The sequence below is a fragment of the Chiloscyllium punctatum genome, chromosome 10, assembly GCF_047496795.1.
Source record: "Chiloscyllium punctatum isolate Juve2018m chromosome 10, sChiPun1.3, whole genome shotgun sequence".
NCBI classification, from domain to species: Eukaryota; Metazoa; Chordata; class Chondrichthyes; order Orectolobiformes; family Hemiscylliidae; genus Chiloscyllium; species Chiloscyllium punctatum.
In genome coordinates, this window is record NC_092748.1 from 41,344,530 (window position 1) to 41,370,316 (window position 25,787).

Sequence of the window (25,787 nt, forward strand, 5' to 3'; positions counted from 1 at the left end):
ACATAACCATCATCTTTGATTATGCTTCCATGTACATAATCCAGCAAGGTCATGTTTTGTTAGCTTAGCTTAGACTTCTTCACATTTTACATGCACTGGTTGCATTAAATACTGAATCACTAGTCACTGGTAATTTGAAACAAATGCATTGATCCACAGATTTTGATGGTAGTAGGAGGTAAAAACAAGAAAGTCAGTGAGCCAGATTTTCTAAGGTATGGCAATGATATTTAGATTACCATTTCACTCCTTTTTGAAATTAAGGAACAGCTCTGCATTTCTGGCATGAGGTATGCGTTTACATTAAGTATATTCAAGGCTGAAGTAGAATGATTTTATCAGTAAGGGAAGCAAGGGTGATAGGGGAAAGGCAGGTAAGTGAAGTTGAGGACTATCAAATGAGCTATTATCTTAGTGAATGCCAGAGCAGACTTAATGGGTAGAATGGCCTGCTACTACACCAATGTCTTTTATGGATTCTACCCTCAGGTACCCTCCACATTTTTTGCAGGATCTTTAATTCAACTGTGTCCTTATAGTGTGGGTAGTTGAGGAAAGGTGAACTATGCTCCCTTTTACATGACCATCATTGCTGTGTTCTGTGACTGAAAAGGTCCAACAGCACAGATACTGACAACTCCTGCGAAAAGGTAATGTTTGTAAGGTAGAAGATAGGGTATCAGGATGCCAGGTGGGTGGGATGCCATGGTGCAAACATGTGAAGGGTGTCAGGGAAGCATTTGAGTGTTTCAGGTGGATTGGGGTAGGCAGTGGATAGAAGGGAATGGTCATGTCAGGCAAGATATAGAGGGAGGGGTTAATAGTGTCCTGCAGGAGGTGCACTGGGTCCTGTGGCATGATCAAGCAGCTGGACGTGTTGGATGCGAGGGGTCAGTGTTCGGGAAGGTGTATTTGCTTTGAAGAAGATGTAGATGGCTATTGTATATGGTACACTGGGAGTCAGTTTTGTAGCTTTCCATGGGTTAGATTAGTGTTTTTTAAAAATAGTCCAACTTGTCCTGGGCAACCATGTATTTAACTGCAATGGAATTCTCTAAAGGTTGTCACTTAAATGGGTTTGTTTGGAGGGTTCCAGGGTTTGGAAAGCTCAACAGCAGAACCTTCAGTATCCTGGGCAATTCCTTCAGACTCTGCTATGTCTAGGATTCTGCAGGATTCCCATGTGAAACTGAAGTCAATGCTACATGAATGACTATTTGGCCACCAGAAATCATACGTTTCTACCCACTTAAAAGTGTTTTGAAGCACTTCACGATAAATCATAATAAGGAATCATGTTTTAAATGTGCAATAAGTACATCTTCAGCCACACTCACCCCTGCTTTTAATATTCAGGTTTAACCTTTTTATCATCATTTTAGTCAGTTTTCCCCACCACCTCAAAACCCAGAAGCGGAGTGAAAAAGCTTTACAGAAAAGCTTGGAAAAATTAATTGCTACCACCTGACAAAATCCAGGACCTCCTAAAGAGACATAAACCCACCAAACCATTTAATGTTTAAGGTCTGTATTTTGATTAACATTGCAATTTAAAAGTCCTTTAACTAACTATGTTTTGATTTGATGATTCCTTCTCTCCCTGCATTTTATCTTTAACTGTTTTGGTCTGCAATTTGTGTTTGATTGTTGTTTTTTGAATACATGGGATTTAAGAGTATTCCAAGAAAATCCAGAGGCTGAGATCAGGTATTTTCCTGTTGGAAACACTGTTCAAGGTTTGTAATATGATAGTGTAAACATTTTAAATTTCAACTAACTACTTGTATGCTTTTGTTTGCTGCACTCTTTTGGTTTTTGCTCCATTTGCTTTGTGTTTTCTTGGATAATGATAACAGTTGAAACCTACAACATGCTCAAACTGAATGTTTTCCCATTCACTACCCCACAGCACATACAAATGTTTGAGCTGGGTAAAAATTAGTTGTCGGGATAGTATGAGGTAATAAGGGTCATTTAGGCTCTGGAGGGGTACCTGCCAACTAGTTATTGCCCAGCGATGACCATGTCCATTGTGATCTGCATTGTAAACCATTGTAAACCCCCTTCTCTAGATGCAAAATGCTGCTTGAAAATGTCTCAATCTGTCCAGGTTGGGTGGATGCTGAGGAACTGGGAGAATGGGAGCAGTCTTCTAAGGAGGTGAATGAGGCTAGTAGGGAGGAGGAAGCTGCCATTGTCCAGGAAAGAGCTCAACTGCATTGGTTGCTATGAGCCAGACAGGAGTTCATTAGCACCCACTTCCAACAGAAGACAATTGGGTGCAAGACAGTAATTTAAAGTTACATTTTGGATCATAATATCTAAATCTGAGAGGGTAATGTTCAGCTTCTGTTAGCTTTTTTTCTGTTCCCTTTTAAGTTAAGTTCGGTTTGTTTTTGTCTTTAACCAATTGCTTGTCTGTATGAGATGTTCCTCTACTGGACAATGACAGGTTGAGAGGTGTCAGTGGATACTGAAGACAATAGTACTGAGTTAGAGCATGTTTAGACAGGATATAGCTACAGACAGCTTTACATGTCCAACTTCAGCCAAGATCCCGGTGAAACAAATTACAAAGAAAATTATCTTCCTCCCCTGCCCCAAACATAACACAATCTTCCACCTGAAAGATTAATGCGGTACATTGGAGAGAGTTTAAAAAAAAGGAACAATGGAAACAAAAACTCTTATTCCAGGAAGTTTTTCTCATTCAGTGTAAAAGAAATCACCATAGCTACTGAAATGCTTAAAGCTCATCATGAAACCTCTTCAGACACACAGACAACCTGTAAGTCATTCGTTCAAATTCAAAAATCCAATGATATTAATGTGTGTATAAATCACACACACTTTATATCGCAGTTTGTGCTCTATTTGAATTCCCCAAATGTTTTGTTTGTGTTTGCTTGGTTTCCTTCGCATGTCATTCTGGTAAATGTTCCAATAATCATTATTCTTTGAAATCAAAAACTACTTCCCGAAATAATATTGTCACCTTGCACCGGTCAACTGTCAAGGTGGGGACAGCTTAGCCTTTCCCCCTTTTGTCACACGACCCGGAATTTTTGAATGATGGCAGAGTCTAAACATAAATGGTTGCCAGCCAGGGTTCAGAACCAAAATCTCTTGTTAGAACTCAAATGTTTGATGGCTAAAAAAATGAAATATTTGCTTAACATTTTCTATCCATTCAAGCTATATACCGCAGTCACTCAGTATAATTCCATTGGGTTTACATGCATCAAGCATGGCTGATGAATAGATCCCTAACAACGAAGACTTGAAATAGATAGAACAGTTCAAATCTTAGGCATCACCTTGCCCACAAACACAAATTAAGATCAAATCAGCACAGACAATTAAATGGATGTGTTATAAGAATAAGGGGTAAGCCATTGAGGACTGAGATGAGGAAGAATTTCTTCACTTAGAGTTGTGAACCTGTAGCATTCCCTACCACAGGAAGCTGTCAGGCCAGTTGGGGTTAGATATATTCAAGAGGGAGCTCGATGTGGTCCTTGTGGCTAAAGGGATCAAGGGGTATAAGAGAAAGTAGGAGCAGGATATTACATTGCAAGATCAGCCATATTGAATGAAAATGCAGGCTCAAAGGGTTGAGTGGCCTACTCCTGCACCTACTTCCCACATTTCTAAAAATATAATCTTCTTAATAGCTAGTGAAGGGTTGTGTAGCAGCAATAGGAATTTAGCCTACCACTATACTGCACTTCTTTGTGGTATCCTGCGGTCATCACCTGACTGACTCACCAGATTGGAAAACTCTAATATCATAAATGCCAAACTTTCCTATCTGCTTTAAACAAGTGAGATATAATGTAATTATTTTAATCAGTGAGGCATCCAATCAATTCTTGAACATGAAGACTAAAATAACTTAGAATTATACTTAAAGGGCATAGGAAATAATTAACTTCTGAATAACAACCTCTCGCAATAAGTCCTCCATGATCTGTTTGAAAGACCTACATTTAATTTCTAAACAATTTTTTTTAATCATTGTGACCCTCAAAATCTTGAATAGCTTTCTATGATCATCTTTCAATTTTTGTCCAATTTAAATGAAAACTGAAATGGCTGAAAAACAGTATTCTGAGTGATCAGTCAGTATGTCTGCATTAAACACTGTCTGATAGTTTATAAGCTGATAAATCACCTTCCATTGCTGTGGTTTGGTTTATGTTTACAGCCGTCATAAGGATATTTCTACACTCAACTGACAAGTTTGTATACAAAATGGCATCAAGGCATTTTAGTGTCAGGACCCCATTTATAAAGGAATGTTTCTTTAACATGAACATTTTTAAAATGCTAAACGAATGACACTGGCAATCATGGCTGAACTCCAACAGTCAACTAACACTGTACAGGGTCTTTTCGAAAGGGAATGATTTTCCCAGCAAATTGGATTGTGGGAATGCAACAAATCGGGACTAACAAAAGCTGCAGTTATTTATAATTTTTAAATCAGCAATTTATCTTAACTGTCCCCTGAGACAGCTTAACAATCAGATCCACAGTCAGGGAGATTTTTTTTACAAGCCACAGTTGGCCAATTATGATATCAAACATCTGGAGTGAGGGGAAATTTTAATAATCTGCCAACAAATTTTCAGACATTTGACCTTCGTTCACAAACATTATATTTGTGCTAGTATACTGCACATTTCCATCTTTTTGAAAGTAGCAGCATGTTTACAGTGTTATTTCCCCAATGGTCCCAGGTTCAAAATCACTACATACCCAGTTCTAACTTAAGAGTTGGTGTCAGTGCTCTCTGAGAAAAGAATGTGGGTTTTATCCTGTGGTTCTCAGTCAGCATGCTCTCAAGCTTAATTACATCTGATGAAATGCTAAATCTGAGACAGAGGATAAATTAGCCTACCTCACTGTCCTGCCCTCCTAATGTCCTGGTGCAGTATATTATTGGTTGCTCACCAAACAGTAGATATTACAGCTACTGTAGACTATTCCTCCTTTTGATCCTGCTCTAATATTATGTAAGATCATGACTAATCCAATTGTAGTTTTAACTCCACTCTCCTGCCTATTTCCCTAGTAGACCATAATTATCCAGATCAGCCTTTAATGGATTCAGTAACAAAGTCCTGGAACGTCTTAAGCCTAGAATGGAGTAAAAGCTAATGATAGTTTGAGAGTAGCATTCCCTCTAATTTTTTTTTCTTCTGTGCAAACTTGAGGTCCATATGTATCAGTAACTTCCAGAGTCAGAAGTCAATGCTGCAGTCTGCACTGGCACGGTGTACCACGTGGAAAGTTGGAGTGGCTGTATGAGACTCTCAATGTTTATCCTAGAGTCACAGAGGTCTACAGCACAGGAAAAGGCCCTTCAGCCCATCGAGTCTGCACCAATCGAAAAAAGCCACCTAACTATTCTAATCCCATTTTCCAGCACTTAGTTAGTTACTTGTATGCATTGGCAATGTAAGTGTACCTCTGAATATTTATTAAATGTTATGAGGGTTTCTGCTTCTACCACCTTTTTACAGGCTGTGAATGCCAAACTCTCACCAACCTCTGAGCGAAAAGATTTCCCCCCCATTTCCTCCCCGGTCATTGATCCCTCCACCAAAGGAAAGGAATTTTTTCCTGCCTATGCCCCTCCAAATTTTATACATCTTAATCAGGTTTCCACTCAGTCTCAAGGCACAAAAACCCTGATGTATCTAATCTCTCCATAACAAAAATGATCCAGTGCAGGTAACATCCTGGTAAATGTCCTCTTCACCTTTTCCATTGCATTCATACCCCTCCTATGTGGATTCCAGAACTACATACAATGCTCTAGTTGTACCCTAACCAACTCTTTTTTTAATACAGTTACAGCATAACTTCTCTGCTCTTATACTTTATTAGCTGAGGTATACAGTTTATCATGTGCCTCCTTAACCATTATATGTACCTGTCCTACTACCTTAAGGGACTAATGGACATACACACCAAGGTCCCTCTGATCCTTGGTGCTTCCCGTGCCCTACCTAGTTTGTTCTGCCCAGATGCACCACCTCACACTTATCCGGATTGATTTTCATTTGCCAGTACCCTGTTAGAATCGTACATATTTCAATAAGATGACTTTTCATTCTTCTAAACTCCATTAGAGTTTATGCTCAACTTGATCAAACTTTCCTCGTAAGGCAGTCCCTCATCCCAGGAATCTATTTTGTGGATGTTCTTGGAAATGCTTTCAATGCAAGAGGAGACCAAAACGTACAGCCATGTTCTAAGTCTTGTCTCATTACTGACCTGTACTCTTGTAGCAAGACAAAACTTATTTACAGGTCACTGTCAGTATACTCTTGTAATTGATATTATTGAAGCTTAAGATATTTAAGATGAAAGAATTCCAGACCCACATTTCTCACCCTCTAATTTAACATGAAGTATTATGTTGTAATCACTCTTGCCTAGGTACCTACAGGTGTCAAACAGCTCAAATGTCACTCTCACGTGATGGATAACAGGTTGTAGATATTCTTCACGAAAGCATGGTAAGGAGAAAAATGCATTGTTAAAAAATCTGTGTGTTTTGTCACTATCTTCCTGACAGCAATTAGTCAGCTTTTCAATTAATTCTTCTGTCAACTGATTTCAAAATTCAATGTTTTCAACTTTTTTTTTGCTTGTCCTTGAATCTGGCAATCGTCAAATATGTTTCTAGGACAAGATAATCTTGGACTGCCTTATTCTAGTCATTATTTGTACAATTTAATAATATTCAATATCTCTGAAATAGTTTGAAAAGTCAAAAGTATTTTGTAATCAAATACTGACCAGACTGAAGATTTGTGGCCAGTTTATCTCACTGAAGCACATTAATAACTAAGTACACTTTTATAATTATGCCACAGCTTTTCTGTTTTTATCCTCTGCTGCTAGCTCACTGGCTATGCATGAAATCTTACTTCAATATAGTGAAAGACCTACTTTGGATATTTGCATTATGTTAACCAACTTGATGCTCTGTAAGTCAAAGTTCAGTGGTACTTACCAAACTTACCCATCAGCAGCTGATTAATTCAGGCTCTCATGCAAAGGTCTCCGCTAGAAAGGAATACTCACTATGAGGATCAGTATGTCCTTTATAATTTTCAGTGGCAGATTGTCATTAGATCCAATGCCTGGCACATTGTAAGGTTTGGAGACCATATTGTGCACCAAATCAAGAACTCTGCAGTCTAACTTCTTGGTTAATACTTTGAAAAATGTCAGATCTTTCGGTTCACCATATATGACCATTCCTCACTAAACAATCCAAAGACATTAAAAACCAGTAACAATAGAGATCTCACTAGCACGTGCTCTCTGATGCACCTTTCAAGGATGTTGGAGCTAGAATACACATCTGGTAAAACTCAAGATTTAGCCAAGCATTCTCATGGCTTATAACTTCCTCATGAGCATGAAACATAACATGAAAAGCAGTACGAGTTTTCCTGACTTCTGGATAAAAAGCTGTTCTCACAAAAGCATTTTAGATAGAGCTTCATAGTGTAGAAATACTGTGCCGTCCCTTATGTGGAGTGACTAAGTCCTGCAGGATTGACCCAAATATTTTTACTGTGGTTAAGAAAGAGGAATTCATTGCAATTAATTGCTGAACTTTGGAAGACACAATGGAAACTTACATTGGAGTTGCTTTTGGTTTTTGTAGGATATGCACATTCTGTGCTAGTAAATCTCATCCATGGACAGCGATACATTAGCAATGACTCAAGTTGGTTGGAGTGAGTGCATATCAGTTCTAAACTGTTAAATTAAAGTACCTTATACTAAAAAATTGTGGATTTTATGGCTAATACAGCTGCAGTGAATTTTTATATCACTGTACCATGTGGAACAGATAATCAATGAGAACTTGGTTGACACTGCATTTGAAGCTCTAAACATGTATCTACTGAACCTGCAGTCAAGAAAAGTTGGAGGTACCAAAACCTGCTGATTTTTCTTTCAAATGACTTGGTGATTATAGAATGAAAAGAAAGCCCTTGTAACCGAGTTGGGACAGAGATTGAAAAATTTCAAGTATCTAGCATTAATGATATTCTGAATTGCCTTTCAATGACACTAGTACCGAACTCATGAGACAATCAATAGCAATGAATTGGTAAATGTGTGCAAAAAAGACAATCGTATTGAAATGTAAACTTACACAAGCTATCGGCTCCTCTTTCAGGGGAGAGTGGCAGGGAAATCAATTTTTAAAAGGTGATTACTGACATTAAATATTTTCATAATGCTTTCTGTATATGTAACTGCGTATCGATCCCCATCATTCATTTTAGCTTTACATATACATGGAATTATTCAGAACGTAAATTCAATAAATGGTAACATACCATTACCCTTCATCTGAGGGCACAGGAGCGGAGAGATCAGGTCACTAACTGATACTCAAAACACGACAGACAAATAAATTCAACAGATTTATAAAAGATTAAGAAAATCAGTTATGTTAACTCTGATTTTGACTGCTGTCTAATATGCAAATTCTCCAGGCAGGAGCTTGAAAGAGATATTAAATATAAAAACAAGATTACAACATTACATCACTATGAAACATCAGACTATGATCACAATACCAACTTCAATCTATTTACATCTCATTTTCGCAAACATTTCTTAGTGAAAAACCATTGAACTGCAATTCATTCTGTTACTATTATTAGAAATGAGTAGTGTAGATTCTATAAACTGCAAGTGACTTAGCAAGAGTTATATTGGCCTGGCAGCTGCATTACAGCTTTCAACACAGGCTATCTGTACCAAGGACCTCTCCCAGAAATTCAACATAAATAGCCTTTACAAAATGCTTTAGAATTGGTTTTTGTTTTGGTTGTACAATACATAAATTCTTTTCTAAAGTAGCCGTATTTCTGTACGCAGTTCAGCAAAAGTTTAACCACAAAAGTTGATCCCTGTAACCAAATGATAGATTCTAAAATGCAAAGGTACAACATATTAATACATCACCCACAGCATCTCAATTCGTTTTTTTTAAAATCTGCTTGCTCCTCCATCTAGTGTTAGCTTCTGCCTTGCAGAAAGCCGAGACTACAATGTTTCACACACTGAGGCATCCAGCTCAGATCTGATTTCACACTTAAAAAAAAAAATCCCTTAATTCTTTCCCACTCTCAGATTTCTCAGATAATCATCCTGCCCCCAATTTCTCCTGAAGGTGCTGACTCATGCATGGGGAATTTCACAGGTTTAGAAACTCAAGTTTGTGATGCATCGTGCAAGTGGCTATTTGGTTAATGATTATTGGCAGTGAGAGTTCAACCAGCAGTGGTGTATACCTGGCCCAGGGCTAAACCACTAACTCAAATGATTGAATCAATGCCATAATTGAATATCTTGAACACTCAATGACAGGAACTACCACCCTGACATTTACGAAAGGAAATAATTGGTGTTTCTTTTTTCCTCGATCATTTTAAGAACCAATTTTCATATTAGAAAATAATTTGAAAACACTATTAATTTACAACTGCAATTGACCAGTCACAGCTTCAGGAGAAAAGGAAAACTTAACAGATAGAATATATAACCATATGTGCAGTTAGTAATTGTCGCAGAATTGCAGCAATTAAGGAACTGTGACTTCCAGGAGGCGATTATTTTTCCTCTTGCACGTAGGGAGGTTGCCATTTTTCTGTGCTCCCTGAATGAACTTCACACAGACTTTATCTTGATTGAATTGAACCAGAAATCTAAAACAAAACATAGCAGAATGTTTCTTTTTACCATCAATAAAAATGTAACATGGCAGACTTGTGTTGAATAGAACGCTTGTTGGATCCATCATGCACTTTTTTTCAAATGGATCAGGTATTCTACACACAAACACAATCTGTACCTTACTGTACACTGTTTAAAAAAGAAAATTGCACTCCTATCATCTTAGATATAATAATTTGAAACTCAAGTCAGGCTACAATGAAGGAATTATTAACTAGGTCAATGGATATTAAGCACCCTTCCCACAACCAACCAAACTCTGTCCTCTTGTAGATGACATTGATAACATTAAAATATCCCAGTATCCTTGAATTTCATAATCCTGTAACAATTATGTTTTTCAGACCATTGTCAAAACACAAAAACACCTGTGGATCTACTGTCTCAGTTTTACAACCCTCACCCTGTCGAGAGAAGGCTGCATCTTTGCATTGCTCAAGACTCGAAATCTGACTCAAGCTGTTAATGTGTACAATTGTTTTTTAAACATAACGACAGATATAGCAGTAGGAACCTCTTGTTATTTGATGAAAAGCCAAACAGTTGCAACCAGTAGCTTTACTTTATACATACTTTCTGCTTGAGCAGTGACGATTCGTTGGTGCTATTACGCATTTCTGGAGCAGTGGGACTTGAACCTGGGCCTTTGGTTCAGAGGTAGGGACACTACCACTGCAGCATAAGGATTCTTTTCACTTTAGATCATTGACAATCAGCATGTTTATTTTGAGCATGCAGAGCTCGCATACTTGAGTAGAAATTACCCTTCAGTTTGGAAAACCAATCAGCCTCCATCATTCACTTACAAAATGGCTAATATACATCTCGACTCCATTCACCCACTTGATTTCTGCAACACAATGCCCAGTGTAGCAAAAACATACCAATCTCAGTTTTAAACTTCTAAATTAATCTACACCAAATTTCAACATTTCAAAGCAAAACATTTCACCCCTGACTAGCCAGCTCCAAATTTTCTTCTTCCATTCTGGACTCCTTTGTTAGAGGAATTAGCCTCACTGTCTACACAATGAAATCCGTTAGCCATTTTAAATACCCTAGTTAGATTATCCTTCAGTCTTCTGTACTCAAGAAAATACAAGTTTCATCCACACCCTGATAATTTAACCATTTAAATCCTGATATCATTTGCACTGTATGCTATCTAAGACCAATATAGCTTTAATAGTTGTAGAGGTTTTCAGCATGTGGGCCCAACCTGAATATGCCACCCAGTTTTCACAATTAAACGGGCCCCATTTGCCGACATTTGGTCCATGTCCCTCCATACCTCTGCCACCCTTGTACCTGTCCAAATATTTCTTAAATGAGGAAATTGTACTCCTCTCCACCACTACCTCTGGCAGTCCATTCTAGATACTCACCATCCACTGTGTGAAAAAATTGCCCCTCTGGACCCTTTTGTATCTCTGCCCTCTCATCCTAAACCTGTGCCCTCTAGTTTAAGACTCCCCAACCTGGAGAAAAGCAGTTGGCTATCTACCTTCCCTGAACTGGAAAAAAACCCCAGAAAACACTGGAAATACTCAGCAGGCCGGAAAGAGAGTTTCAAGTCTGTGATCATTTGCCAGTTGAGATGGAACAGATTTTGAGCAAGCACAGAGCCAGGAAAAGGGGTGGGGTCTAAAAACAAAACTCATGCCCATCATAGAGTAGCAGCAAGTGATCACGTAACAAAAGGGATAGTGGTGTGAGGGAATAAATGAAAGCAACAGGACAAGCAACAAAAATAGAAAGGAACCAGAGGAGGTGTAAGTAAGTGAAATGTAATCACGGACAGATACTGTCTGGGAAAAAAAGCATTAAAAATGCAAATAAATTAGGTGAGAGGTTACGTTCTGATGGTGTTAAACTGTGGGAATCCAAAAAGCTGTAAAGTGATGACTTGAAAGAGGAACTGTTATTCCTTGAGCATATGTTCAGCTGTTTTGGATTATGCTTCCAGTGCGGTCGCCGCTACACTGGGGAGACAGGACGCCTACTTGCAGAGCGCTTCAGAGAACATCGCTGGACACCTGCACCAACTAATCCCACCGCCCTGTGGCCGAACGTTTCAACTCCTCCTCCCACTCTACCGAAGACATGCAGCTCCTGGGCCTCCTCCATCGCCACTCTCTAACCACCTGACACCTGGAGGAAGAACGCCTCATCTTCTGCCTCATCCGCTGCCAGCTACAAATGAGCCCCACCAGCAGAGATATATTGCCCTTCCCACCCCATCCACTTTCCGTAAAGACCATTCCCTCCACGACTCCCTTGTCAGGTCCACCCGTCCACCCCCCTCTTCCGCCCACCCCCACCCACCAACCCTCCCTCCCCTACCCCGCAGGAATGATAAAAGCTGTGCCCATAGCCCACACCCTCACCTCTGTCCAAGGCCCCAAAGGAACCTTCCATATCCATCAGAGTTTTACCTGCACCTCAATCTGGCTACTGAGGGAGTGCAGTGTAGGTTCACGAGGTCAATTCCTGGAATGGCGGGATTACCTTACACTGAAAGACTGGAGTGACTGGGCTTGTATACCCTTGAGTTTAGAAGACTGAGAGGGGATCTGATTGAGACATATAGAATTATTAAAGGTTTGGACACTCTGACGGCAGGAAACATGTTTCCGCTGATGGGCGAGTGCCGAACCAGAGGACAACCTTAAAAATACGGGGTAGACCATTTAGGACAGAGATGAGGAGAAACTTCACCCAGAGAGTGGTGGCTGTGTGGAATGCTCTTCCCCAGAGGGCAGTGGAGGCCCAGTCTCTGGATTCATTTAAGAAAGAGTTGGAGAGAGCTCTCAAGGATAGTGGAATCAAGGGTTATGGAGATAAGGCAGGAACAGGATACTGATTAAGGATGATCAGCCATGATCACATTGAATGGTGGTACAAGCTCGAAGGGCAGAATGGCCTACTCCTGCACATATTGTCTATTGTCTGTTGTCTATTGCACATTTCATTTACAGTATCCATTGCTCCCAAAGTGGTCTCCTGTATAGTGAGGAGACAGGGTGCCTAGTTGCAAAGCGCTTCAGAGAACATCTCTGGGACACCTGCACCAACCAACTCCACCGCCCTGTGGCCGAACACTTCAACTCCCGCCCCCACTCTTCTCTTCACCCCCCCCCACCCCAGCCCCCTCCCATTTATCTCACCATCCCCTCGGCTCACAGCCTCATTCCTGATGAAGGGCTTTTGCCCAGAATGTTGATTCTCCTACTCCTCAGATGCTGCCTGACCCGCTGTGCTTTTCCAGTACCATACTGTCAACTCTAATCTCCAGCATCTGCAGTCCTCACTTTTACCTGTTTTGGATTATGGTAGAAGGCAAGGACAAAGAGATCATAATGGGATTGAGACAGAATTAAAACAACAGGCAGATTGGGGCCACACTTGCAGGTCGAACAGGAGAGTTTCACAGATCAATCACCCAAGCTTTATTAAGTGTAGGTGACCACATTGTGAGCAGTGAATACAATACATTACATAGAATGAAGCAGAAGAAAATCATTGTCTCATCTAACAAGTATGGCTAAAGCCTTTGAAGGTGGAAAGGAAGGAGGACTTTGATCCCAAGATGCCAGAGGAAATAATGTGGGTTTCAAAAAAAGAGATCAGGATGTAATAAAAGGAGTAGAGCCTTTGAATTGATGAAAGGGGAGGAGACGGAAAGGTATATTTGCTGGTGGCATCATGCTGAAAGTAGTGGAGTGGTGAAGGTTGACTACTTTGAGTAATTAGTTTGGCGGTGTGGAAGGTGAGGACAAGGGGAAACATTTCGTAGTGTTGGTAGTGAAGGGAAGGAGTGAGAACAAAAAAAACGTAGGAAACTGAATGGACTTCATTCAGGTTGCTATCAACCATGTTAGGGTCATAATCTTTGGGTGAGAGGAGGGCAGCTTTGAAACACCAGTATAGAAACGTGATTTGTCAGAACATGTGACAGTGATCAACAAACTAAGGGGATGGAACACATTCCTTCCAGGAAGCAAAATATGTGGGAACATGTGGGCTAGTAACTGTTCACAGCCTGTCTCTGAAACCAGAGGCAGGGAAGAGAACAATTGTAGACAGATCCCATGCGAAGGCAAGAGAATAGAATTCAAAAACAAAGCTGATGAAAACTTTCTTGCTCAGGGTGAGTATTAGGAGGAGCACCAATGCAGACTTCAATGTATCGGCAAAAGAGGTGAGGGCATGGTCTGAGTCTGAGTCTAACTGAAACAAATCAAGTTCCACTCACCATACAAAAAGCATGTATAACTTAATTGGAATGGATTCCCACAACTACTACTCTTATTTGAAAGTGAGTGAAGCTAAAGAAGAAGTTGCTCATTGAACAAGCTTGGCAGAAGGAGGGCTGTGCAAGACAGAGGTGGAGAGAGCTTGGATGTCCACATTGAAAAGGAGATAGTTAGGATCAGGAAACTAGAAACTGTAGAAGTGACAATAGAGCACCAAAAAGCTCAAGGATTTATGTGAGGAGAGACTCAAATGAAGAAAAATAGTGTAAAGATCAGTTCTGATCTGTTCAAGGACTGTGGACTGAATTTTCAGAATTAGGGAGACTCTAGGGACCTGGATATGAAGATGAACCCCCAATTTCACTTTCACAGGAAAAAAGGCATGGTATCAAGAACACATATGAATTACAATCAGGTAGGTAAAAACAATGACTGCAGATGCTGGAAACCAGAGTTTAGATTAGAGTGGTGTGGGAAAAGCACAGCAGGTCAGGCAGCATCCGAGGAGCAGTACAATCGACATTGCTGATAAAGGGCTTTTGCCTGAAACGTCGATTTTACTGCTCCTCGGATGTTGCCTGAACTGCTGTGCTTTTCCAGCACCACTCTAATCTAAACCATGAATTACAATCAGTTGGGCCATTCCATTCTGTTGGTGCACAGAAGCAGAAGACCTGATTTTCACTCTTGTGAAAATATGCCACAATTTTAATGGAGATATAAATGCTCTAAAGGGGCAGCTGTAGAACGGTCAGGTTATTTAAATCACCGCCCTTTAAGTTTTGATAAAAAATGTATACCCATTTATGCCTGTAAGAACAAAAATAAAATTATCCTTACAGTCTTAATAGGTGCCAGTGGAGATTAAATGTTATCATTTTAGTATTATTGTTATTTGTCTATTTCTACAGCACCATGGTTTGAGATTACAAATAAGTTCAGTTTGATTGGCAGCTCAAAATAGTAAGAAAAAGATTAGCTATCTTTCTTATGGAGTTATCAATACAAATGCTTGTTTTTTTGGAAGTTATTAATGACCTTCAAGTATTTAAATGTATTGAACGTGCTTTAGCAATGAACTTTTTTCATATATGGTATAACATTAATTGGGGACTTAATGTACAGCTTCACTGTATTAACATTGACTTACTAACTTTAAAACAAGACAATGAGGCTTGTAATCTCATCATGTATCACAAGAATCATTTTAGCAGCATTACTGGTGTGATTCAGTTGGTATCACTTTGGTGTGGTCTCTTGCAATCTTCAACCCACAGCCTCTTCTCATATCTGGTACTGTGCAGTACAGGAGTTCAGTGGTTAGCACTGTTGCTTTACAGCATCAGGGTCCCGGGTTTGTTTCCAGCCTTGAGTGACTGTCTGTGTGGAGTTTGCACATTCTCCCAGTGTCTGTGTGGGTTTCCTCCAAAGTCCAATGATGTGCAGGTTAGTTGGATTGGCCATGCTCAATTGTCCATGGAAGTGAAAGCTAAGTAGACAAGCCATGATAAATGCAGGATAATGAGGATAGGGTGAGGATTTGGGTCTGGGTGGGATGTTCTTCAAAGGGTTGGTGGAGACTTGTGGACCCAAACTTCTCAATATCTGATAAGGGGCCATGTGGAGGGGCCTGGGGAATGAGTGAATATGAAGTGTAGAGGGCCTAATATTTAACAAAGCAAATTAGACAATGTCTGACAGAACAGAGACTGATCTTTTACCAAGCCCAGCTCAGCAATTGGCAGCCCCAAAGGCCACCTCTGATCTGAGTTAATGGTGACACTGATTCCAACAAATACCAATCTTCCAGGGTTGAAAATCCAGCTATTTGAGACACTTTCTCCGGTGGTAGGTGTGCAAAGCCAAACATTTTCCAGATTACCACCACTCACCCCCATGAAAAATATCTAACACTTTGAGATTGGTATTTGGAAGGAAGTTCTGCCAAGTGATACCCTTAGAAATTAAGATCTTGATATTCAGTGGGTGGGAGCAACATCCCGGGAAAGGCCAGAGGTGGTGTCAAAGAGTTGGATTTTCACCTTTTCTAGGTTGAGGTTAGTTCACTAAACAACAACAGAACTACCATTGTCAGCAGGTTCAAAGATACTATTAATGTTGGACAGAGACACGAGAGCTGCAAGTACAGAGACAGAGACAATCAGAATGAGTGAGTGAGGGCAGAGATATAAAAGCAAAATACTGCAGATGCAGGAAATCTGAAACACTGGCAATGCTGGAAAAATCCAGCAGATCCGACAGCACCTGCGGAAGGAGAAACATAACAATATTTCTGCAGAATGAGATGGTTGTTGTAATCAGTTCACAATTAACATATTTTAGAGAGGGTGAGGGAAGAACACAGAGCAAATAAGAATTTATAAGAGAGGAGTGAGGGTCTGATGGAGAAACACAGGAAATAAAGGTGGTAAGCCGCTCAGTGTCAGCACCTAGTCTAAAATCTTTCTGGAGGAGTGTAAAGGGATTGAGCTGAAGTCTTTGTTAAAGATTGATTGCCTAGGATCAGAGGAAAGTTTAGTAAATAAAGGGAAGTTTGTATCAAAGATTTATTCAGGTTTGTGACCTGGAAGGGAGGAATAGTGGCTTTGTTGATAAAACACTAGATAAGGCTAAAGGTGAAATGGAACTGCAGGTTAGACAGCTTTAAGATGGTGAGAATTAGTGTTGCTGACCAAACAGATCAAGTCACTGTTTTCTGTGACACAGTGTCCAGGACTGAATGTACATTCTGATGACCAGACACAATGAATGGCTTAGTCTTCCATCTGCAGAGCCTCAGTCACTTTGGGTGCACTTCCAGCATTCTGAACAGATTTACAACATCCATCTTTCTCACCATCCCTTGCCAAAAAAAATCAAAAAACTTACTCATTATTTATCTCAACATTTATCTTCTGGTTGGTTTTGAAGAATATTGTGCGATAAAGCTTTGTGATTATCTCAATCAATCGATCACTTGTGAACAGAAAATCACCCTTAGCAGCAGCTGTGGACCCCTGGTTAAAAAGAAAAATGGCAAAATTAGTGTTGTTGTCTAGAGTGCATGGTATTCTAATTCACCATGACAAAGCCTGAACGCCAGAGATAAACCAGTGCGCTTAACTACTCAAACCCAATGCTAGCTGTTAGGATGAATGCCAAGATGCTTAGCTGACAGCAAGAGGCCTCCATAAATGAAATGAGTAGGGCATCAATTATTCACATTATTTATTCACAACTTGGATAATAGCATAGGAAGTCATATATCCAAATTTGCTGATGACACAAAGTTAGATGGCATAGTAGAAAGTGTAGATGATAGTCTATAGATATCTTGTATAATTTTGTGCTGTGAATAGGAAAAACTGGTAGATGGAGTTCAATGTAAGCAAGTGCTAGGCTATTCACTTTGGTCAGCAATAGATCAGAGCACTTTCTTGAAGATACAGTATTAAATACAGTGAATGTCTGAGAAGATTGCTCATCCTAAAATGCCACTTAAGGAACACAGAAATAAACCATCAGTCTCCAAAGAGACTTGAGGGTTCAGGTTCAAAAACAAATTGAGAAAGCTAATGGAATGAAGGACTGGAGTACAAGGCTGCAGAGGTTATGCTGCAGTTATACAAAACCCTATTTGACTCTGCTTGGAGTACTCAGAGCAGATCTGGGTACCAGACCCGAAGGAGGATATATTATCCTAGGAGATAGTACAGCGTAAGTTTACAAGAATGATACATGGACTTCAGGTGTTAGGCTATGAGAAGACATTACATAAATTAGACCTGTTTTCTTTAGAATTTATAAGATTAAGGGTGATCTAATTAAAGTCTTCTAGATAGTAACAGGAAAAGAAAGGGCAGATAAACAATTTCCACTGGTTGGAGGTACCAGAACTAGGGGCATAGCCTGAGAATGAGGGCCAGACCATTCAGGAGAGATGTAGGAAGCACTTCTAAACACAATAGATGGTAGATGATTGAAACTCTCATCCACAAACGCAAGTGGACGTTGGATCAGTTAATTTTAAACAGGTTAAGTAAATGCAGTGAGGAATATGGGCCATATGCAGGTATAATGAGTTAGACCACAGCTCAGTCATCACCAGAATGGTGGAACAAGGATGAGGGGGTGAATGGCCAGTTCCTAAACAGGCATAGCGTGATGGGTAATATTCTCAGGCTGGAATTAAAGTATTCTGTTTTGAATAAAAACCCTCACCATGTCATTTAGTACATGAATAGTACATAACTCATTCCTGTGGAAAAATAGCAATGTTTAGTCCTGCAATATGTTTTTCTGTCACTAGAAGGAGCTCACATATAACTGTATCTCAATCTTAGCCTGAATAAATATGGTACATTTAACAGAAGTTGCAAGTGCGACATTTTTTTTGTTTTGGTGGTGGGTGGGCAATGGAGAAAATGGGGCAGGCAAGTAGTGGTGTGGCATGATTGAAATATTCGGCAGCCCATACAGTAAGACGTTTGAGCCTTTTTGACATTTGAACTTTATTTTCCTTTCTCAGTAAAGTTGCCCTACTCAAAACCAGTGGAAGCAAGGAAGGCTGAAGTATCAGGTGGAGGAGGAGAAGCTCAGGTTGGGAAAAAATGCCAGAAATGGGAGGCTAATGAATTCTGCCTTGTCAAGTGTTCTGATGACTGCTGGTCCAGAAGGAAACATTTAAAAATTGAATTGTTGATTTATTGGGATGACTTCACACTTTGAAGCAAATGGACAGAAGTACTTCCCAGTACCATTTGTAATCCAAGCGCCAGAGTGTTAAAAGGGAGTCAGATTATGCCAAACTATGTCATTTATTCTTCCCCAATCTGAACATTCGTGAAGTGCTCGTCTGTCTGTGATAAAAGGAGTTATATACCACCCAGAAGTGAAGTTCCTGCCTTAAAGGTGCAGCTTGAAGATGGAAGTTGGATACTTATTTAATTTTAACCCATCTGCTGCATTAGTCAGAGGTCTGAACCAAAGGAAGATCCATTCTTTTGAAATTAGACAAGTTTCCTGATCTAACTCCAGCAAATTAGGCAACATTTCACTTTGAGTCCAATACGTGCTTCCACTTCTCAGCTACAGTAATGGGACAGTGACTATGCCCTAATTTTGGCAGATGAATTCAAATCTCATGTACACAACAGGAAAATCACATTATTTGTTTTCCAACATTAGTTCCACAGTAGAACTGGCTATGACTGGCTTTGACATGTGCTGGAGGCAAACAAATTTAAACCCCATGCAATCAGGCTTAGTTAAAATTGAAAACAAAGTATGTTATTCACTCTCCCCTGTGCAGGAGTAATGATTTTCTTCCCTCCCTCTCCCGAAAAGGGCTCCCCAACACTGACTGGAATTTAATCAGAATTATATAAATGCAGCTAGCCCCAAAGATATGAGAAGATCAAAGCATAACTTGTCAATTTTATGTAAAGTGGAAAATCTTGATAAATTCATCGATGTGAATATTTTGATCACAATTCCTAGATAAGTACAACTTTAAACTAGCTTCTAACTAAGCCGATGTAGCGTATGAATTTCAAACAATGCTTGAAGTCATGTGTTGTAACACAATGCTGTTAAGTGAAGACGTGTACATATTACTTGGAACAAAGCCACAGTGAATCAAACTGGATTGATTAGATCTTTGGATTTCCATTTAACACAAATTGACAAACCAAACCAATACTATCAATTTATTTTTAAAACCTAGTTAATTTGCTGTATTTTTTAAACAAGTGATTCACGTTCTACTTTAATTGGCACAAACCTAGATTAAACGAACTTCACTCTGGTTAATACTGATCTGCATCCTTGTTTGCAGGTTTTTGTTTAAGTCACATTTCATAATCAGGCAGCAAACTAAATTAGTTATAACTCTTCTTGAATTGCATCAATTTAAAATGTCAGACAAAGGATTTACCCCCCACCACCAGAACTCAACAATGAAAGGTTAGTGGTATATTAATGTTCACATTCAGTCAGTAGCTCCTGTTGCCAAGGGACTGCTGGATAGTCAGCTCCTGAATTACATCATACTAGGGGGTCTTGAACTATCCCTGATAGCCCAGCCTCAGATACTTTTACAACATTCCCTGAGGGGATGACAGAAACAACACATTCTTCATGACAATTTGAGATTAGATCCTGTAAAGTTTTAACTGGTCAACAGGTGACTTTCTTGCATTAATTTTGAGAATGTAGAGAGAAACCTGAACATTTATCGGTTTTATCAGTGTGTTTCCACACACTTTCTGGGGTGTGGCTCCACATCCACATAGTTAATTTTCATGGCAAAGCCTGGTGACCAGTATGCTGCCATATCAAACTGTGAACAGTAGTTGAGCTGCCTATACACATCAACTCTGTCTCAATAGCAGCACCTTTTCCTAAGGTTTTGAGTTCAAATCCTATGCCAGAGGCTGCACAATAAATTTATGCTGACATTTCAGCTCAGTACTGAGGGAATGCTGTATTTTTCAAGGTATTCCTTCCCAAGATCCGAAATAGCTACTATCAAAGTCGCACAATCTCCTATTTGACTGTGACAAAGGAAGACATTCAGGCCTCATTCTCTTTAACCGGTCTGCAGTCTTTGACATGGTTGACCACCCTATCCTCCTCCTATCCCTCTGTGTGGGATTGCTCTCACCTAGTTTCATTCTAATATATCTGATCATAGCCAGAGAATCACTAGCAATTGCTGCTCTTTGTGATCTTGTATTACTCTCCCTGGTGTCCCCTTGAGGATTTATCCTTGGCACATTTCTCATTCTCATCTGCATGCAGCCGCTCAACATTACAGCACTATTCTCAAGAAATAAAACATTGGAACTGGAATACACCGCACTTCAAGCATGACTCACTATACAACAAGAGCATAGCTGATCATCTACCTTAACTCCAGCCTGATATTATTCTCTGTGTCACTTAGTTGCCAATAACCTGCTAACTTATGTCTTGAGTATATTCAATGAGCAAGAATCCACAGGTTTCTGGGCAGAGAATTCCAAATATTCATACTCCTTGGAGTGAAAACATTTCTCAACAGCTCAGTCCTGAATGGCAAACTCTTTATTCTGAAACGGTGTGCCAGATTTTTGAGGAGTTGGAAGATTCAATAAACTTCTAAAATATGATAAACAGGTCCCAGGATGTACAAGTCCAATTCTATTTTTAATGATGCTACCTTCACCAATAGGGGAAAGTTAGAGCAGCATAATTCAAAGAGGGAAAACTGAAGTCAGCAGGATCATTTGAATTTGGTGCCATATATACACAGAGATGCAAGGGCTGTTGCGAGGACAATGTGGGAGTCATGGATTTATAGGGTTGAAAAATGTGGTGCTGGAAAAACACAGCAGGCCAGACAGTATCCGAGGAGCAGGAGAATCGACCTTTGATTAGCGAATTCTGCGTAAGTGCCAGGATATCAAGTTAAACTACTCCTTTGTTAAAAAAAGAGGGCTGCAACCCCAGTGATTGTTAAAATAATAACTTTGCATGTTGACATTTAACAAACAGTTTACACTATATCATTATGAAAGCCTGGCTAAATTTCAAAAGCCACTACTATCTCAGCAAGAGTTTCTGAATTCACAAATTGATTATTTGCATAACAAGTCTATTCAAGGATTAGCAGTTTTTGATGTTAGATATGAAAAGGTTTTTCTTTAAAATAGAGGATTGACCATTTGAGATTTAACATCATTCAACTGGCTTCTTATATAATAGAATGTGGGACACGGTTTAGATTTTTCAAACTTTATTTTTTTCTTCTTTATAACTGCTCCTGGTGGATAGAGGGTGAGCTACCTTCGAGTTGGCATGGATATAGGAGGGGCTATGCAATGAGGTACGATGGGAAGGATTATGAGGGGTATAGAGGGCCAAATATCTTCCAAAACAATGGGATGAAGCCCTAGACAACCAAAGCAGGCTCTTTAAAATCAGCCCAGCTCAGCTCTTGCCTGCTTCTTTGTCCTCCTAGTATCTTACAGGGTCAGCGAACCTGACTCTATCTTGTACCTGCCTACATCCGAAGAGTGAGAATCTTGTAATTTGTAATTCCTTAACCAAGGCAGACTCGATGCATAGAGACCAGGCTTTCAATAAGAGGCAACCGACTCAGTAGCTAAAATCTCAGCCTGTTACTCTGTGTTCAACATTCTCCAGCGAGGGGAGACATTTTCTCAGCTTCTATCCTGTCAACCCATATTAAGTTGTTAAATGATTAAATTAGATCATGCGTCGTTCTTCTAAACGCTTGGAAATATAGGCGTAATCTTGCATAGTCTCTCCTGATAGGACTACCCTCAATGGAATGAACCAGTCTTCATTGCACTCTAGGGAACTATATCATTTAAGTAAAAAAAGGGAAAAGCTACACAGGACTACAGGTGTGGCCTCTCTCATATGCTGGATAGTTGGACTGAGCAGTGTTTACTGTTCTACTCCAATTCCTTTCCAATAAAATTTAGCATTTTGATTGCTTCCAAATTCTTGCTGTGCAGCAATTAAACATCTTAAGGCAGCAATTAAACATCTTAAGATTCATGCCCAAGGACAGACTCCCAAGATTCCTTTGAATACAACCATTGCCCAGTCTGACAACTTGCAAGAAAAAAATTATTAAAAAAAACTTTACTTGCTTACATACCAAAAACTTTTCTTCATACCACTGCGTAAACCTTTGGCTCTCCTTATCGTTTACTTTCCGACCTAACTCAGTAGCAAACTGGGATTCGTAACGTTCAGTTCTTTCAGTTATTTAATTAAAATGGATTATAAATAGACGCAGTTCAAGTCCTGTGGTACCAGCTTGCCAAATGCAGAGATGTTCAGTTTATTCTTGCTATTTTGTGCCTATTGATTAAAGCTCAATCCATTACCATCAATCCCACCAGTCCTAACTTTGAGTAGCACTCTTCTGTAGTTGAATGTCCTTTGAAAATTAAAACAGACTACATTTGGCTTCCTTACTCATCTTACTAGTTACACTCTTACAAAAGACCTTTACAGATTTGTTAAATGTGATTGACCTTTCATAAATCTATGATGACTCTGCCTGTTCATTCTACAATTTTCTAAGGGCCCCGTTACCATATTCATAATCATAATCAGAGTCTAGCAGGTAAACCAGGCATTCAGGCCAATATAGAATCAAAGAATCACGACAAATACAATGAGAGGCCATTTGGCCCATCGAGTCTGCACTGACCCTCTAAGTGATTCCTCATTCCTCAACCCCCAAAACATATCCTGTAACACTGCATTGACTGTGGCTAACGCACCTAGCCTGCACCTACCCCTTGTCATTACAGGGCAATTTAAAATAGCTAGTCCACTTAACCTGCATATCTTTGGACTGTGGGAGGAAACCCAACAGGCATGGGGAAAATGTGCAAATTCCACACAGGCAACATCCAAGGTTGGAATCAAACCTTTGGTGCTGTGAGGCAACAGCGCTAACCACCGAGCCACTATACTGATATTTATCCTTTTATCAACAACAATAAAACTGATAACAGAACCCACTTATTTAGTTGGTGTGTGCAAATGTGGTATCACATGTCACAATGATGAATACGCTTCAAATTTACTTCAATTGCTACAAAGTGCTTTGGGACATACGGACACCTTGAAAAGCATCATATAAAAGCAAGCTTCCAACATCTGCAATTGTAGCAGGTGTCATTGCACAGTGACCAGGCAATTGTAATGCTCTCAATAGCCTCCAGGTCCTATTTCGTATGGCTGAGTCCATTCAGCTCCTCAAACCTGTTCCACCATTCAATGAGATGGTGGCTGATCCATGACCCAATTCCATGTATCTGTCTTTGCCCCATATCTCAATAACTTTTGTTTAATTAAAATGTATCCAAAGATCCAGCATCCACTGCTATTTGTGGAAGAGTGTTCCAAACATCTACCATCCACTGTGTGTAGAAGTACTTCCTACATCTCTGCTGAATGGTCTCGCCCTATATCTCAGACTATGTCCCCTAGTTCTAGAATCCCCAACCAGTGGAAACAATTTATCTTTATCTACCCTTTCTTTTCCTGTTAATATCTTGAAGACTTTGATCAAATCACCTCTTAATCTTCTAGATTCTGGAGAAAATAGGCCTCATTTGTATCATTTCTGTTCATAATCTGACACACAAAGTACATGAATCATCCTTGTAAACCTATGTTGTACTCCCTCAAAGGCCAAATGTCCTTTCTAAGGTGTGGTGTCCAGATCTGCTCACAGTGCTCCAAGTTGGGTTTAACCAGGATTTTGTATAACTGCAACAGTATTTCTGCATGCTTAACTCTAGCCCCTCTAGATATAAAAGCCAAGATTCAATTAACTTTCTTGATTATTTTCTGCACCGGTTTGTAACATTTTTCAATGCAGCTGAACCAAGTCTCTTTGGATATTCACTGCATTCTGCTAGATCAAAGATATAGATCAAACAACAAAACTTTTTCTGGCTGGCAGCACACTTACTAAAATTAAAATTGCACACTTTTAATAGGTACTTCCACAGTTTATTTGAAAGGGAATGGAATAAAGGAATTACATCACTTCCATAGAATGACTTAGAATGAAAAAGTTAGCATTTCACTAGGTCATGCATAATTAGAAAATATCTTAATACCATTAGATTTTATTACTGTACATTACTGAAGTTTAAACTGAATTTAAACAGATTGCTACAGTTTATAAAATTACTTTAAATGAGGTCTCACAATAAACATCAATGAACCAATAGGGAACCATCAGGTAAACATAACACAGGGGGAAAAAAAAATCAACTTTAAAAGCCACTATTCTTTCACTTGTTAATTATTTGTCAGCCTCACAAATTTCTGAAAAGAAACAAACTAATTCAGATTATTGATGCATTCCTGATATTTAAACCATTTCTGTTTTATGCAAAGTGACATTTAATATCTGGTCTATGGTACACTTACCTCTTTGAGGTGTACAGCAAAGAGTCCATCTGTCTGTTTGCTAACAGACACGCTGGTGATGTCCATCACCGGAATAGTGGATTTGATCTGGCCTGATTTTTGATCAGCTAAGATGAAGTTGCTTTGGGTTAATAGGAAGATTCTTGGAGCTACCTATATTCAAAGAATATCAACAATTATTAGAAAGAATGAGTCATATTTCTTCAGCCAGAGGGTGGTGAATCTGTGGAACTCTGCCACAGAAGGCTGCAGGGGCCAAATCATTGAGTGCCCTTAAGACAGAGATAGATAGGTTCTTGATTAGTAAGGAGATCAAAGGTTATGGGGAGAAGACAGGAGAATGGGGTTGAGAAACATATCAGACATGATTGAATGGTCAAGCAGACTGGCCTAATTCTGCTGCTATGTCTTATGGTCTATTTTATTTGAATTTCTTTTCAAGCTTACCGTAATTTTAAAATTAATTTTACTGCAATCTTTACAGTCACTTACAACTGACTATATTAACTGTTCTTGCTGAAGTTGGAATTTCTTTGAGGCACGTGTACTCCTTATTTACACATTACTAACAATCCTGCCGACTCAGCAGCATATCAGTTACCTTAAAGCTCTTGCAGTCAGTACATGGTCAACATGCAGTTTGGTTTCAGAATTATAAATTGGAGACAGAATAATAATTAATCATCTCAACTTGAGGCTCATTTGGGAGGTATATATTTTCTTTCCAATTAATATCTATCATTTACTATTGAGTGTAACAACTAACCAGTTTAA

General features: G+C 39.5%; 1 protein-coding gene and 1 long non-coding RNA gene across 10 annotated transcripts in view; one reads left to right on the forward strand and one right to left on the reverse strand.

The window, feature by feature from the left end:
- The window catches only part of LOC140482064 (uncharacterized), a 145,869-nt gene extending 134,213 nt beyond the window's left edge, over positions 1–11,656 (forward strand). For all 6 annotated transcript variants that reach the window (XR_011961651.1, XR_011961653.1, XR_011961650.1 and 3 more), the window contains 3 exons: positions 1,383–1,524; positions 6,451–6,530; positions 10,128–11,656. This is a non-coding gene — a long non-coding RNA (uncharacterized lncRNA). The remainder of the gene's footprint in view (positions 1–1,382; positions 1,525–6,450; positions 6,531–10,127) is intronic.
- myo1b (myosin IB) overlaps positions 8,453–25,787 on the reverse strand; it is a 267,530-nt gene continuing 250,195 nt past the window's right edge. For all 4 annotated transcript variants that reach the window (XM_072578972.1, XM_072578970.1, XM_072578969.1 and 1 more), the window contains 3 exons: positions 25,014–25,166; positions 16,929–17,056; positions 8,453–9,755 (listed from right to left, as the gene is read on the reverse strand). In XM_072578972.1, the coding sequence (XP_072435073.1) occupies positions 9,632–9,755; positions 16,929–17,056; positions 25,014–25,166 (405 nt within the window). In that variant the 3' untranslated portion in view covers positions 8,453–9,631. The remainder of the gene's footprint in view (positions 9,756–16,928; positions 17,057–25,013; positions 25,167–25,787) is intronic.